Source organism: Colius striatus, chromosome 4, assembly GCF_028858725.1.
Source record: "Colius striatus isolate bColStr4 chromosome 4, bColStr4.1.hap1, whole genome shotgun sequence".
In the NCBI taxonomy this organism is placed as follows: domain Eukaryota; kingdom Metazoa; phylum Chordata; class Aves; order Coliiformes; family Coliidae; genus Colius; species Colius striatus.
The window spans coordinates 78,513,473-78,529,348 of NC_084762.1; the positions used below are offsets into that span (position 1 = coordinate 78,513,473).

At 35.5% G+C, this 15,876-nt stretch overlaps 1 protein-coding gene across 1 annotated transcript in view; it reads right to left on the reverse strand.

The window, feature by feature from the left end:
• Positions 1-15,876, reverse strand: part of ANGPT1 (angiopoietin 1) — a 161,300-nt gene that overhangs the window by 56,566 nt on the left and 88,858 nt on the right. Inside the window, exon 5 of the mRNA XM_061994978.1 lies at positions 1,179-1,306. Within this exon, the coding sequence (XP_061850962.1) occupies positions 1,179-1,306 (128 nt within the window). The remainder of the gene's footprint in view (positions 1-1,178; positions 1,307-15,876) is intronic.

Below are 15,876 nucleotides of genomic sequence, written 5' to 3' on the forward strand. Positions count from 1 at the left end.
CACTCCTGGGTAATCAGCCGTAGTGATTTTGTCTGGGCCAGGTTTTGGTAGCAGGAGGCTACAGGGGTGGCTTCTTTAAACAAAGAGATGTCAGAAGCTTCCACTGTAGCTGACAGGGTCATTACCAGTCAATGCTAAGACAGATGCATCACTAACCAAGGCCAGACAATTAATGATTGAGGTAACATGCTGTGAAGAATGTGTTTGAGAAGGGGAAGAAGTTGCTACACAGATGCAAAACTGCCACAGCAGCAAAAGGGAGTGAGAATGTGAGAATATCTTTGCAGATACCGAGGAGAGTGGAGAAGGAGGGGGAGGAAGTACTCAGGCACTGGAAGAAAGATTCCCCTGTGTCCTATGATGCAGCCCATGGTGAGGCAGGTCATTGCCCTCCATGGAGGACCACAGTGGAGCAGATGGATGCCTGAAGGAAGCTGTGACCCTGTGGAAAGCCCACGTTGGAACAAGTGCCTGGCAAGACCTAGGAACCCATGGGAAGAGGACCTGTGATCCTGTCGGGGACCCATACTGGAGCAGTACATGAAGAATTGTAGCCCATGGGAAGGACTCATGCTGGAGAAGTTTGTGGAGGACTATCTCCTGTGGGAGGGACCCCACACGGTAGCAGTGGGAAGTGTGATGAGGTCTCCCCCTGAGAAGAAGCAGCAGGAAAGTCCATATGCGATGAACTGACCACAACCCCCATCCCCCATCCCCCGTGCCGCTGGGGGGAAGGAAGGAGAGTGCTGGAAAGGAGAGGAGAGGTAGTTTAATTTCTCATTTTCCCTGCTCTGTTCTGTTTGTTCATTAATAAATTAAATCATTTCTCCCCAAGTTGAGCCTGTTTTGCTGATGACACTAATTGCTGAGTGATCTCCCTGTCCTTATATTGACTCACAAACTTCTCATTATATTTTTCTCTCCCTCTTCAGTTTAGGAGGGGGAGTAATAGAACAACTTAGTGGGCATTTGGCAACCAGCCAGGGCTAAACCATCAAGTGAGCCTTAACCTTTTATCTTTATATTTAAAAACTGTTTATTAGTTTAGGTTATAAATACCAGTAAAATATTTTTCAGAATGAGAACTTCAATAAAGAAACATCATAGTAACAAACAATAAAATAAAATAAAATAAAATAAAATAAAATAAAATAAAATAAAATAAAATGAGTATTTACCTTTTTAGGATCCGACACATTGTTAATATAAATAGTGTAGACTCCACTTTTGTTAAAACCAGATTGGTATACATCTGCACAGTCTCTGAAAGGCTTTTCTTCTTCCTTTTTTGCATTCTTTAGTAAAACTGCAAAATAAAAACCCCATTATAAATATACAACAGCAGTCTTAAGTGTTTCTATATCAATAAAGTCCACTTTTGCATACTGTATTCTTTTTAAATATGCACAGATATTACTGTACTGGGGTCCTTACACAGTTAATGTAATTAGTAATTCTATTAAAGAGTTAGTATGAAACTCTCAGACAGATGGCAGACTAGGCACCAGCAGAAGTAATCCATGATGCAGATAGCTAAACAGAAGATCCTGTCTACCAGGAGATGAACACAGCACATTCCTTCTGAGCGTAAAGGTCTGGTGCAGCTGCAGGTGTTGCCTGATTCAAGCTGTGTCTGGGAGGTTGCTAAAGAGTGCCCCAGAGATGGCACATGAGTGGGAAACTTGTTCAGTGTTGTGATCTGACACAGAGGCACACCTAAAACAGCAACTCAGAACTGTGGAAGTACAGAGATTGTGCCCTTCCTCTTCCTCTTGAGCAGCCATGGGGCTTGGGGCAAGGGAATCTGTTTGCTTAAACCGGGATTTTTTTGGCAGAGAATTATTTAATGATTTTCATACCTACATACTTTAAAGTTGCTAATATAATTAGTACAGAAAAGAAGAAAAATCAATGTTACTGAAGTCAATGATTTAGAGTAATGATTTATTAAATGTATTTTCATCTCAGAAAAGGAAAAAATTAATATTAGAACACCAGTGCACGTCTTGTTCTCATGTATTGCAAATAGATCACATATATGCACGTGAGTTCAGATATCAGGAGGGCAAGATGCTTGAGGATCCCAGTCTTGAACAACCAGAAGATTCCCTGAAGGAGGCATCTAAAAGTCTTCCTTCACTTTCACTAACAGAAGTAGTGTGACTTCATGAGATACTGAAGGATATTACTTCATTCCAACAATACATACTTGAAGCACATTTATCTTCCCTTGACAGTCTATCAGTCTACTTAGATTCTTAAACATATCCTTCAGTGCTGTGCAGGGCCTGAGACAGCATTGTATTAATGCCTATTGTAAGGAAACAATATTTAAGCCCTCCAGACACATTCATATCTGAGTGAGGTAGACATATCTTTTTTATTTCTGTCTTGAAAGTGTGAATTATAGGTACAAAGAAGACTATATCTTATTCACTCTCAATGAAGTGGCCTGTGAAGCAAAACCAGTATTTAGCAAAAAGGCAATGATTTTGTACAGCCTGTGGGGCTATCCAGGCCTTAAGATGATATAAAATAATGCCAAGTCTTTGTGGTTTTAAATACTACCTCTCTGTTGAACACCTTAGGATTTTAGTATTTTAGGATGGCAAATTCCTGCCAGATCAATTTGCATTAATATCATTTCACAGAAGTGGACACTGAGGAAGAGAAAGGTAAATGTTTTACCTCAGGGATTTTATGAAAAGGTGAAAATAAAAAAAAAAAGAGAGATAAATCTAATTAAACCTGTATGACTATCCTGCTCTCTAGGTAGGTATTTTACACACATCATATTCTTTTTTTGGTTCTATGTGTTTTATTTTGTTCCTTAAAAATTTGATTTTAGCAAAAAAACACATCCTTAAGTCTCTCATTTCATGTATTTGCTGCATATTTATTATTTTTATCCAATATCATCTATAAAAATAAAACCTGTTTCACATATTTGCACATGAATTTCACTTGAAAAATCAATGGCTTTGAAACCTAGCTATATTTGGAAAACATAGTGCATAAAAAATCATAAGTACATGCTAAAGTTTATATTCTTTAAATTTTAAACAAGGTAGGATTTAATTTCAGAGTAATTAGAATTAGATTTGAAAACAATTTTCTAAGGAGATGGATCTCTAGGAAGCATATTTGAAACAAATTTTTTCATCATACTATACACTAGAAGAAATCACAATAAAACTGCTATTGATGTAAGAGATAAAGGAGACAAGGACAGATAAATGCTAAAAATGTGCCTACTTCCTTCCATCCTTCTTCTCAGTATCAAGCAGCTGAAATGCCTGACATCACAGACAGCAGTTGTCTTAATTTCCTACAGACTAAGAAACTCAATACTCTTGTTTTGCAGCAGTAGGTTTTATTTGGTGAACCACTCTACACAGGAGAACGTGGCTTTGCTTGGGTGCCTCTCATCCCTTTTTTAGGAGTTGGTGCTCCCACTGGAAGAAAACCTAGCTCCTTATGAAAGAGCTCAGCTATTACAGATTGCAGTGCAGTATATTAAGTGTGACCAGTACAAAGTTTACTTTTTCTTGATGCATCATACTGTAATTTGCAAGAGCAGCCCAAACTTATCAGAAAATTAATACTCAGGAATGCTACTGTTTTCTTTTAGTGTGAAATCTATTTTTTCTAAGGTTTACTGCTGTTTTTCTAACTTAATATTCCATACACTTTTCAAACTACTTCTACCTACTGTAACTCCAGACTGTTTTTTCTGTAGCATTATATAGACCTTGAATCCTTTATACATAGTGAAGTTCCTGAATGATGACTTGACTTATGTATGATAAATGTATAAATAAATTTTAAATGAAGTGACAAGGCTTAAAGAAAGTAGTTCTAAACCAAAATACATAGTCCTTACATTTATTTATCCAGCTTAAAAATCGTAGAATCATAGAATGGTAGGGGTTGGAAGGGACCTTTAGAGATCCCCTAGTCCAATCTCCCTGTAGAAGTCTCCCTGTAGATCAGATAGCATGGGAACATGTCCAGAATCGTAATTGACTTTACACAGATTACTAAAGTTAGTTTAGTATTTTTCAGAAACAGTGCTTAAGTCAAAGTTCTATGTACCTGAAGGATAAGTCTATGTCAAGCAAAATAATGTTATCACTTTTTAAACCTGAATGCTTAGCCAAAATTTGGACCCTTGGGGGATTTTTTTGATTGCCTTTTCTGGATGAAACTGGTGATGAAGTTATGCTCTTTTGAAGTCATGGCATCTACATGGAAGATCGTACTTTCTTGAACAGAAAGACAATTAACAAAAGAAATAAGTTATTTTATTGCATTTTGGAAAGCCTTTTGTTTAATCCTTATCTAAATAACTTTCTCCTTGGGTTATGCTACCAATGTTTCCCTATTTGATGTGTTATTTATTTTAGTTATCAGTATTTCGGCTCTTTCTTTTCCTTGGTGCCCTGGGTGATTTGCATCCATACAATACTGCCAACACCATCCCCAGCTGCTCAAATCTCTGCCAGATGGTGGGTCCCATGTAGAGTCAACTGACCTGTCAGTACAGCCTCTCTGAGCCATGTGGAGGAACAGAAACTCAAATGAATAAGGTTTCTGTTAACCCATAGGCTGCCAGGGCTGAGCAGCTGTTCTGCTGCTCCTACTAACAGGTTATTAACTTTCCCAGAAAGCTGGGCTTAGCATATGAGGTTGTATCCTCTTCAGTTTCCTTAGAACAGATTACTGGCAATTAAGAGAGCTCTGATGTGCAAGGCCTTTTCTCAGAACAATAGCCAGGGAAATCCCTTAACAGATCGCTAGTTCTGTGCTTCTTTGTAGGCTGAGACTATTTTTCTGTTGTAAGTTATGAAAATAAATTACTAGTAAATGAGGTTACTAGATCCTAACAGCTATCACAGATGAAGAATGGTTGCTTTTCTTCTGAGGGTTTGAAGAAGTGCAAAAGGACTACTAAGGATAAATATCTTCTGAAATATTTAGTAATCTAAAGCTCTCCTCTAGAAACACAAAATGTAAACCATACAGTATCTATCTTTTTCCTAGCTATATGAAAATTGTCAAATCTCATCTCTGCTAGCTAAAAATATTTTAAATATACTTATTTTTTTAAATTGAGGTTTCTGGTTGTTTTTGAGAAAAGGAAGCGGTTATCTCATTGCTTTTCAAGTGTCTGTCAGATATCTGGAGAATGAATAGTGCAGTTTGTCTGTTAATTAGTAAAGAATGTTAAAATGCAGTTCATTATGTTGACTGAATCAATAAAATAACATTCATATTTACTAAATTATTTAAGATTTGAACTGCCATGTTTGTGAAATCAGTTGAGACTGAGTTAATCACTAGTCTTATGTCCTTTAGTGATACTGCCAGCAAATGAAAGGCAGCTGTTCTTTTTTTTTTTTTTTGCATGATATTGATTTATTTGGACAGATATGCAGTCATATCTCAGTGAATTATTGTATTTTCATTGTTTTAATGTTTTATTTGTATGAATTTAATTATCTCATAGGACTTAATAATCACAATACATACCAAAAGACACTAAAAAAATTCTTTGTGCTTTTGAAGCCAGAAAGGAAAAAAGTTCTCTACGTATCTTATTGGCAAATATAATTTTAACCTAAATTTTAACTGCTCTATCAAAAGCATCTGAGGTGATAATGTCTGTCACCAGACAAGCAACTGCTAAAAAGTCAAAATAGAAAAGTTTGTAAATGGATGGGTTTTACCTACAGCTGTAGCATTCCATGACGGGGTTATTCAAGGACTACAAAATGGCAGCTTCTGTCTAGATCCAGACTGCAAATAAATGTTGCCTGGATCTTGTCACGATTCCAGACACATGGTGGGGAATTTTACATTTGTATAGGAGACCCTGTATCTCTGACCTCTTTCCCAGCCATTTGGGTGCAGCTGTTTTGCACCACCACAGTTCCAGTTATGATGGCAAATAAGGCCTAGCTCATGAAAAATCAAATAAGGAGCAGTTTGCTAATGTTACAGAAAGTATGTCAATCAAATATTCCCAGTGAGGAGGCCTGGAACACTGCCTACACATAGACACGTAAGTCTGAGTTCCTAGACTTAGCAGTAGGAACCACAAACAGATCTGACAGAGAAAGGGTGAAGATTACTTTTGTTTAGAGAGGGAAAAATATGCATAGTGTTACAGCCACTCAGATTTTACTGACTTACAGCCAGAGATATAGTCTTGTTGTTTCATGAACTTAGTGTTGCATACACCAAGCTCCACTTGAGAACAAACATTAAACTGCAACCTAATAGCTAGCTGTGATGTTCAACTATTCCCAGTAACAAGATAACCCTGTGGCAACACAGTTATACTGAAAATGTTAGAGAAACCACAAGAAAGTCAGAAACCTATAGGCTGACTTCAAGTCTGATATGCTCTCCAGATAACTGCAGATAACTACAGTGAAGCCATTTCCTCTTGCCCTGTCACTCATTACATGGGAGCAGACCCTACCTCACTACCATCTCCTTTCAGGTAGAGGTAGACAGTGATCATGTCTCCTCTCAACCACCTCTTCTCCAGACTAAATAACCCCAGTTTCCTCAGCTGCTCCTCATCAGTCTTGTTTTCCAGACCCTTCACCAGCTTTGTTTCCTGTCTCTTGACATACTCTGCTGGCTCATGTTCAGCAACTGTCACCCAGCACCCCCAAGTTCTTTTCCACTGGACAGCTCTCCAGCCACACATCCACAAGCCTGCAGTGTTGCATGGGGTTGTTGTGACCCAAGTGCAGGATCTGGAACTTGGCCTTGTTAGTGCAGAAAAAAATTTAAAAGTGAACTTTGCTGGTTGGACCAGATGATCTTTCAAGGTTCCTTCCAACCCTTAAGATTCTGTAACTTATATGCACTTGGTACTCAATTCTAAATCATTATGATAATGTACTACCACCATCTGATTCCAAACTTTCTCCAACATCAACTTTAGTTTCTCCTGTATTAATTTCATGCTTTACTTTGATCCCCACAAAGTTTGAATATCATCTTAGAAAAAAAAAAAAAAAAGAGGGAGAGTATTAATATGAAGCTGATTCTATATGTCTTGGAGTCCAGCAAACTTCTCAGACTAGTCATTGTTTGTAAATGCTTATGTACTCACATTTGTTTATGAGGAAGTTGAGTGAGATTAGGACTGCAGTATGGACATATATATTCGTTCCAGCAAAATATATATTCACCATAATGCTTTCCAATATTTCTTTGTGATATTACTCTGAATCTGACAAAAAGATATGGCCAGAGGCAAATTGGAAATAAAAAGTTCATTTTGACACACTGAAATAAAATATTTATCTTGTGGGAACTATTGCTCCATTATGAAGTTTATAGATCATGATTTTGCAGATTGTAGTTTATAAAATTTTATTGTCAAGACACTCATTAATCTAAAATGAAGATATGAGTGTGTTTTTTCCAGGTTACATTGTTGCTTCAGCCTCTCCAGTGTCCCATCTCCACCATCAGAAGCCCTAGAAATCATAAGGCTTCCTCACCAGACTTGATCTTTTAATTCTCACTGTTCTATTTTCTTCTTTACTTGCACCCTCATAATTACTTATTTTTTTTTTCCTTTACACCCTTCCCTCCCCAGGAGGAATCTACAGTTTTTCTAGGGCTGGGCTAATACCTGGCCCAAAAAGGAGTCTTCAGTAGGAAGAGATGTCCAAAGCAGCTGAATGGAGAACAGTGTAAGAGTAGATAATATATGCAGGAATTAACAGCATAGCTGCTTCCTTTGCCAGATACAATATCTGTGTATTTAAAAGACTTTGAAAGAATTTTCTTCTATTAATTTCTCCAGTTGCTTTTTCTGAAACCACATGAATTTTAATCATTCACAGTGTCCCATACCAAGAAACTCCATACACGTAACATATGAAGGACAATCTCCCATTCTTAGCTTTTAACCGGTGTATTTCAGCTCTTGACTTTTCATTCTTAACTGGAAGTATCCGTAATTCTGCATTCATGCTCTAAAACTACATGAAGTTGCTACTGGATTCTTCTATTATCTTTTACATGTCTGAAGTATCTCTAGTATACTTAATGAATATTATTTTGTATCTCTGACCATCTTTGGTCACAGTCTTTGTAGGTTTTTTCATCTTTTTTTGGTTTCAGATCTTTCTCTTTTTTTGAAATGTGGGATCCAATATTTTATGTGATATTTTAGGATGTCATGAATTGTACTGTAATACATTTTTCTGACTTCCCTTCTGTTCATTTGTAATAATTTCTTAAACAAATTTTCATTTTGACCATTAATAGGCAAGTAGAACCTCTCGTAACTTTTATTTAAGATTTCCTTGGGAACTGACCTTTAACTTACATGAGTATTTTAGAAAGTGGGAGAAAACAAAACTCTAGAATTCCTATAAATATATATATGGGTGTGTAAATGCACATTTTTAGTGTCTAAGAGAGCCTGTAGTCATAATCCCAAAACACTGTGCAATGGTAGGATGTCATTTTAGAATAGTGTTGCACTTCCCATTTCTGTGGCTTGTAGACTGTTTCCGTAGCCACCGAGCAAATCAGCTAATGTGAGATCTGGCAGAAAGTGATTTTGTTTGTTGTAGGGAAGGAAGAGAGATAGAAGGCCTAGGCTTTTTGTTTGCTCATTTGGCTGTTTAGCTCTTGTTTTGTTTCTCTTTTTGCCACAGAGGTTCATTATTTCACTGGAGCAGCTCAATGATTCGATTCATTCTTTGACCCAACAGTCACTAGACTGAAGAAGTAGAAGGATTTTGTTTCCAAGGACCAAAGACAAAAGCAAAAATAACCCCTTTGCCATCAATCCCTAGTCCTTCATGGCTGCATTCATACCACTTACTGTGTGTGGAAGGCCCAAACAGTTGTGCAAACCTCTCAAATACAATTCAGCATAACTACCAGGCCATGCTGAAAGGCGGTTAGTAGTGCTATGATGATTCTACCAGTCTAGGAACTAGTCCAGTCTCAGATTCATTAGGAGCACTAAAATTCATTACACTCAGGAATTTCAGATTAATATTTTCAAGAGAGAAGGGGAAGAAAAAAGAGACAACCAATTAGATGCCTCATGTTAACACACCTCCTAAGAGTCCGAAGTACGAAAAGCAAACAACTACCTAGCAAGAGCACTTAAAATTATCCAACTATTTATTAAATAAATAATTTAAAGAATTTCCCTCCTGTAGTGCTGCAGGAATTTACTCAGTCTTGGAAAATTATGTTAATATAGTGATTTCTCACTCTCTCCAAGGCATACTTATTTACTACCTAATAAATTATCAACAGTTAGGATGTCTATTTCCCAATAAATCCAGCCTTAGTCACTGGGAAAAACAATAATACTTCAACTCACTGTGTTTTTGAAAGACATCATTATGAATACCATAAAGTGGTCCTCATTAGTGAGCTGAAATAGAATGCCTTATGGCCCATTTACAAAGAGATAGACACTCAATTATCCAGCCTCAATTTAGTTCCTTAAAAGTTTCTGCTTGAGACAGCAATTTTGTGAGTAACCAGCCATTCATCGAGATGAGAACTAAAGAAGTCTTTCAAAAACTGCTACAAGAGAGATTAAGCCACTGGCTTTGTTTAATATTTCTAGTGTCCATATTTCTTTAATTGATTTATATTTTTCCACACAGGCACCCTAATGTGCATTTAGTGTTTCCAGCTGAAGAGTTGTATGCATTCAAAGGCATTTTTCACTAACAAGCTGTTTGGCTGATATTATGTTGTTAGTCAGTTTATATATGCTGATATCCCCTGTAATACATTTGCTGTGAGTGGATAATACTACGTTCACAAAGCAGAGTGAAGAGAGATTTGGCACTGACATATACTGCAGGAATGAGAGCAGGAATGAATTTCAATATTAACAATCAAGAATTTAAGAATTTAATTAAGAATTTAAAAGTGTGTATTTTAAATGCCAATTTTTCAGTGCTAATAAATATTGACTTCCTACTGTGACCGTCAATAAGTTAACAAGAATAAGAGATGTGAAAGTCCAATTCTGTTTTGAAGAACTTAAATATTTTATCATTGATCTGTTTCCATCCTGCCCATTCAAACTGTCTTATTTCTCTTATTTCAGTACAAATCTCTATAAAATCACAGCCTAGCTTAATCTTACCTAACATATTTTGTTGCATTTTATTATGTAGCATAGCTTAGAAATTAAGGTACTCTTCCCTCTGCAAGGGATTAAAATACGTTTATTGTTAAATCATGATGATTTCAAATTAATATTATAATTTATTTAGATTTAGAAAATAATAATATAAACTTAATCTCCCTCAGTATAGATTCTGATCATATAAATAGAAGCCCTATCATCACCCTTTAACAGATAATATGGAGAAAACAGGTACTTGCAGATGCAATTCACCTCATCCTACGGCAATTCACTTTGCCTTTGTTGACTAAAGGAAGTTCAGACCAGGACTCTACATCTACACTGCAAATATTATATGAATCAGGTGAGGTTGTCCCCCAGAAACTCTTACTTGAGCTTTCTGAATGTCTCTGAAAAGTGCATGTCAATACAGAAAGTCTCCAAGGCAAATGAGAAATGTATGGGTGAACAGAAAAATCAAGAAAACCAAAATGAAGCTGCTGTTTATGTGAATGTTTTACTGAACATATACATAGCTGTAGAAAGACAACTCGGCTTCTGACTGCAGCCATTGTAGCGCTTCCCACCTCAGTGTGTTCATGTGCTCAACTGGATCCAGTAAGGGTAAAGGGACTCCTCTTCCATTATATTAAGTGCAAAATTAAGATTAAATTTCCCCCCAGCTTTCAAATTATGAATAAAGGCAGATGAAAAAGTGGAATGTATTTTTATAACAGTGAGCTTTGCGAACTGTGGGTGGATGTTTTCTGATAGTAATCTTCTGATCCCTTTTTAAATTAAAAGTATTTCTATCCTTGCTTTAAGATGTCTTAAAAGAAACTGCTTGTTCATTAAATCTCTAAAGCAGGAGGAAGTAGAGACAAAGTGAGCTAATGCACGTTTTCAGTATTCTTGAGCATACATGCTGTCAGTCTTCACTAATTATCTTTGGGGATCAAAGTAGGAATTCATGACAGAACAAGGTAAGCGTAGAACACCATATGGATTTAGTACTTTAAACGAGGTCTTGTTTAAAGCTCTGGCATGATCACTCCAACTTCATAAATTCTCTGGGTTTTAATTAATTTTTAATTAATATTAAGAAAAATCAGATTATTAAATATATGGAATTCATAGATGAAAAGCATCATGTTTTATTATTACACTGCAGTGTAACACATTGGTAATAAAAGTGCAATTTCGGGTATAAGAAAAAAATACCTGTCACTTTGTTCAAATATTCTTTTCTTATAGCCATGTTTCAAGCACAATCTTCATCCACCTCAAACCTATAGCTTACAGACAAAGTTGGTTAGAAACTTCTGTGTATCTAGCAAAAGATCTTATTGTGTTTGCTTCTGTGCGTCAGAAATGACTGATACGCCGTACTCTAAATTTCTGCCTCACTAGCTGTGTTGAATAAAAGCTTTAGCAATGTCAAGGATGAGGTACATAGAGAAGGTAAGTGCTTAGAGAAGGAAAAGTTATTTTTAGGGCAATGATACCAGACAAAATATGCTGTCACCTCAAGATATATCTCAGATGAGTAACAATATTTTTCCTTCGTACAGAAGAAAAATTACCAAGAACTATATCATGCAACTTTACTCCTCTACACTGCCGTCTAAAATATATGAAATATCCTCGTTATTGTATTCCAATATATGGCTGAATCAATATAGTATAGAAAAAGTGACTTACTGAACATAGCTCAAACATTATGATTTAAATCTACCTTTCAGAACACCTGAATCTGTTATTCTAGTCTGGCATTCACACTGTTTTTTTTTTTTTTTTTTTAAATACTAGTTTGTATTAATAAAGTGTCTTTGAAGTCTTTCTAATGAAGTAGGCCAGCATCACTGCTGGGGTAATTCTGCTTCTGTCAATGGGAAACCCCTGTGCCTATAACCTTCAGGTCATTTCTTTGAAGTTCTCATTTTATTCTTACTCCCTTCTCTTCAGCATAAATTTTAACATTATAATAATCATAGGCCAAGAAGTGGAATAGATTACTTACTGTTTAATGTTTTGAATAAACTAATTTCTATGGCTTTAAATTCATAAATTCCATTAAAATAAATTTTGAACACATTTACATTTCCTGTGCAACTTTCTAAAATGTGAAAAGTACCCATAAACCAGGAGATCCATACTTTTTCAGAAAAGCCAGATTCACTAACCATGTTACTTACTTCATAAACTCAATAGGCACTTCTAGGGAGGTAAATTCCTAGCATATATGTGTATTATTTTGAGAAGTAAGCTTAGCTTTTTGTTAGCATTCAAGAGGAAGCTAATGCTTCATTTCTCCCCAACTAGGACGTCACAAAAGCAGACACTCATGCCAAACTTTCTCTCCTGTTTCATGAGTTCTCTGAAGTACATAAGTTTAAACCAAACATTTTAACAAGTTATGTTCTTAATTTGCAGTGTCACAGACAACATGAATAAAGAAAGGAAGTTTATGGTTAAATATACTTTATCATTGAACTTTTACCTTCACTTATCCTTTGGATAGGAGTACTTTGGCAACTCTACTAAGTTATGCAAATTAATATTAACACAATAGACTCTCTAGATCTATTTCCTTATACTGGGAAAAAAATACAATGTATTTGAAAACTGGGAATATTTTGTGACATTTGGCTTGAAACATGATTTCCTACTGTACCAGCAGAATTTCTGAATTACTTGGTTTGAACTTGTATATGCTACATAATATAATTTGTAGTGTATTTCTTGTTTTGTTTGGGGTTTATTTTGGGGTGGTTTTTTTTTAGTTTGGGTTGTGGGTTTTTTTGAGTAAGATTTTTGTTACTCTCTACTTACAACTAGAATGTCTGTCACTAAACACAGTAGTGATATGAATTTATTGTCTGACAGCTATAACAGTGTGCCAAAATGCTTTATGTATCCTCAGACAAAAACTATTCAAAGTAGTAGAAGGAATTCACAGTTCAAAGAAAATAGTAATCACAGAATCTTTAATGACTTTTACAAAGAATGATGCTCTGTCTATCCAACTCTTATATGTTACAGGTAAAGGAATTCTACAATGTTGGAGATAGGCTACAGTGATTAATTATTAAACCTCAATGTTTCTTTGTGTTCATCTTTTGTTAGAGAAAAGTTAGAAAAAGGCATTTATTTGTATCTGAATTTGGAGATTACTTAATATTTAAAAAGTTACTTTTAATTTTCACCATACTGAATAATCATTTCATTTGGTAGTCTGGGAGTGCTACTTTTTTAGAAATCCTTTTATCAAAATTTATCAGCAGCCATTGCCAAGATTATTGTCCCTTTCTAAAAAATGCATAGACAATGTGACAGATCTATTTAGCTATATACACAGGCCCAAATGGAGACATGTGAATGTTCACGGTATCCTGCGTATATTTGACTGTCTGTAGGTTTTGTGATCTATTACGTGTCTATATTCAGGGTTTCATGCAATTGAAATCCTAGAATTACTCACAGTGGGATAGGGGTGGGTGGTATTTTGGAAACCAAACGTACTAAGAATTCCAAGTTTTACAGGTGGCCCTTGTCTCAAAACTGGTCTGTAACAAAATTGACACTGAAGTTGAGATTTTGCATTTAGGTCCATCTGTATTTTAAAAATTTATGTTGGGAAAGATTTTTAGGCTTCTTGATACAGATAATAGTTTTTAAAGTATAGATTCACACATGTAATACAAAAGATATCAACTTACTTCTTTTCTTTACAGCTGAAAATCTAACAAAGGTACTTAAAGCCATTCTTAAAAATACCTCAGGGTTTAGACATAGTCTGCAATTTATCTCAACTTCTATGTGCATCCTTAAGAAGTAACTCATCTTTGACAACCTGGCCTTCTATCCTTAATGCCTTGCTTATGTTGTGCTTCCTTTCAAAGATGAGTATTGCTAGTTAAAAGCCTGGAGTTCCAGAGGAGATTGACCCTTTGCTATCTCTTCAGCTTTCTAATAACTCAAAAATCCTTTTCAGTCTCAATATCTAGCAATCTTTGCTTTACTTGACCAAATACTGTCTTTTATCAGTGAAAAACTGTGTTACTAGCTTTTGCTTTCTCCCTACTATTAGTTATTTTGTGTACTTCCATAACATCATCCTTACATACCTTTTTTTCCATCTAACATCTATATGTTACAGCTCTTTCTCCTCATATGGAAATGGTTACAGGTCTCTAATTATCTCCATTGTCCTAGTCTCTTCTGGACCATTTCCATTTCTGCTATATCCCTTATGAAATTAGATGACTGAGATTTACCAAAATATAAGACATAAGAAGTGTCACTGATTTATGATTTGCATTTTGTTATTCTCTCTCCCCCAATAAACACCAGTTCTCACAGTATATTTTGTTTTGAACGTTAGCGTACATATGAAGACTTGTATAAGACTATATAAGCTTCATATTTTTGTGTGAATTTGGAGTAGCTTCAGCAACACTTCACAGTATGCATACTTTTCCATCTTCAAAAGTTATTTGCAAATACTGAAGTTGGTATTAATTTTTGATACAACCAAATGTTTTAGTATTCGGCCTTCATCAGAATGGTCTTGTATTATAATTTTAACTCAACCTGTCTGGATCCTTTTTCAACTGTTGATCAACTAGACTTAAACAAACAAGAAGTCCAACATTTCTGCAATTATTTCTCTTTAAATTATTCTCTTTGAATAAAAAGGTATCCAAAGAAAATTCTGAATACGTTAATACATAAAAAGTAGTATAATCCAAAATCAAGGGTTTGAGTTAGTCCATAAAAATATATTTAAGCATTTAACTGTGCAGAGCATCTGTTGATTCCACAGTTCTTCAGAAGTAAAAAAAAAAAAAAAAAGGCTGAAAATTCAGGTTTCAGGGCACCTGGATCTGTACACAGGAGTCCAATTTGAAACATCCACTTTTGTAATCCTCACTCAATGTTTTTATAAGAAGCAGCCAAGTAAACTAACTATAGGGAAAATGTTGGTTCGTATGGTTTCTTCTTTGAGTTAAAGTCAAAATTATTAGTAGTTCTTTCTAACTTTAAAAATAAATTGTAGTATATCTCTGTATGAGAATAATATATATTTCATTTTTATATTAATTTTAAAGTACTCCTGGGCTCTCATAGAACACTCTGAACACAGCTTTGCCAGGTTTCTTTGCCAAAAGGCCATAAAACATAACAGATGATTTGCATTGCATCACAACGTTTCTATACTGATGTGAGAACAGCCTACTATGAAGTGTGTTCCTTAACTCAAAATGCTGGGGACCTATATAATGGAATAAGCAGAAGGGAACATTTAAAATAAATATGAAGAGGGAAAAAAAGTGTTTTTTTTTTTTTAAATAGTCTGTCAATGTGAGCCCAAGCACGCAACACTTCCAAAGGAAGAGATGTATCCTTGTCACTGGAGTGGTTTAGATTTAAGCCACACAAGTTGCATGGGAATATATAGTAAAGAGTAAATCCACATTGCTGTCAGCTGACTAGTTTGAATGATCTAATGTCTTCTACGTCTTAAATAGAGTATTGAATAATAATATAGGTGACAAGGTTTTGACTGGACAAATGGAGTTGTGGTTTGGGGGTTTTGTTTTTTCATTTTTTGGCTTCCAGATATTTATGACACTTAGAGTTCTGGAATTACAATGAGCAAATACGCTCGGCTCTTTGGATTGCTGGTACTTAACCTTTTTCCATAGGTACCATAGACATTTTTCATCCGT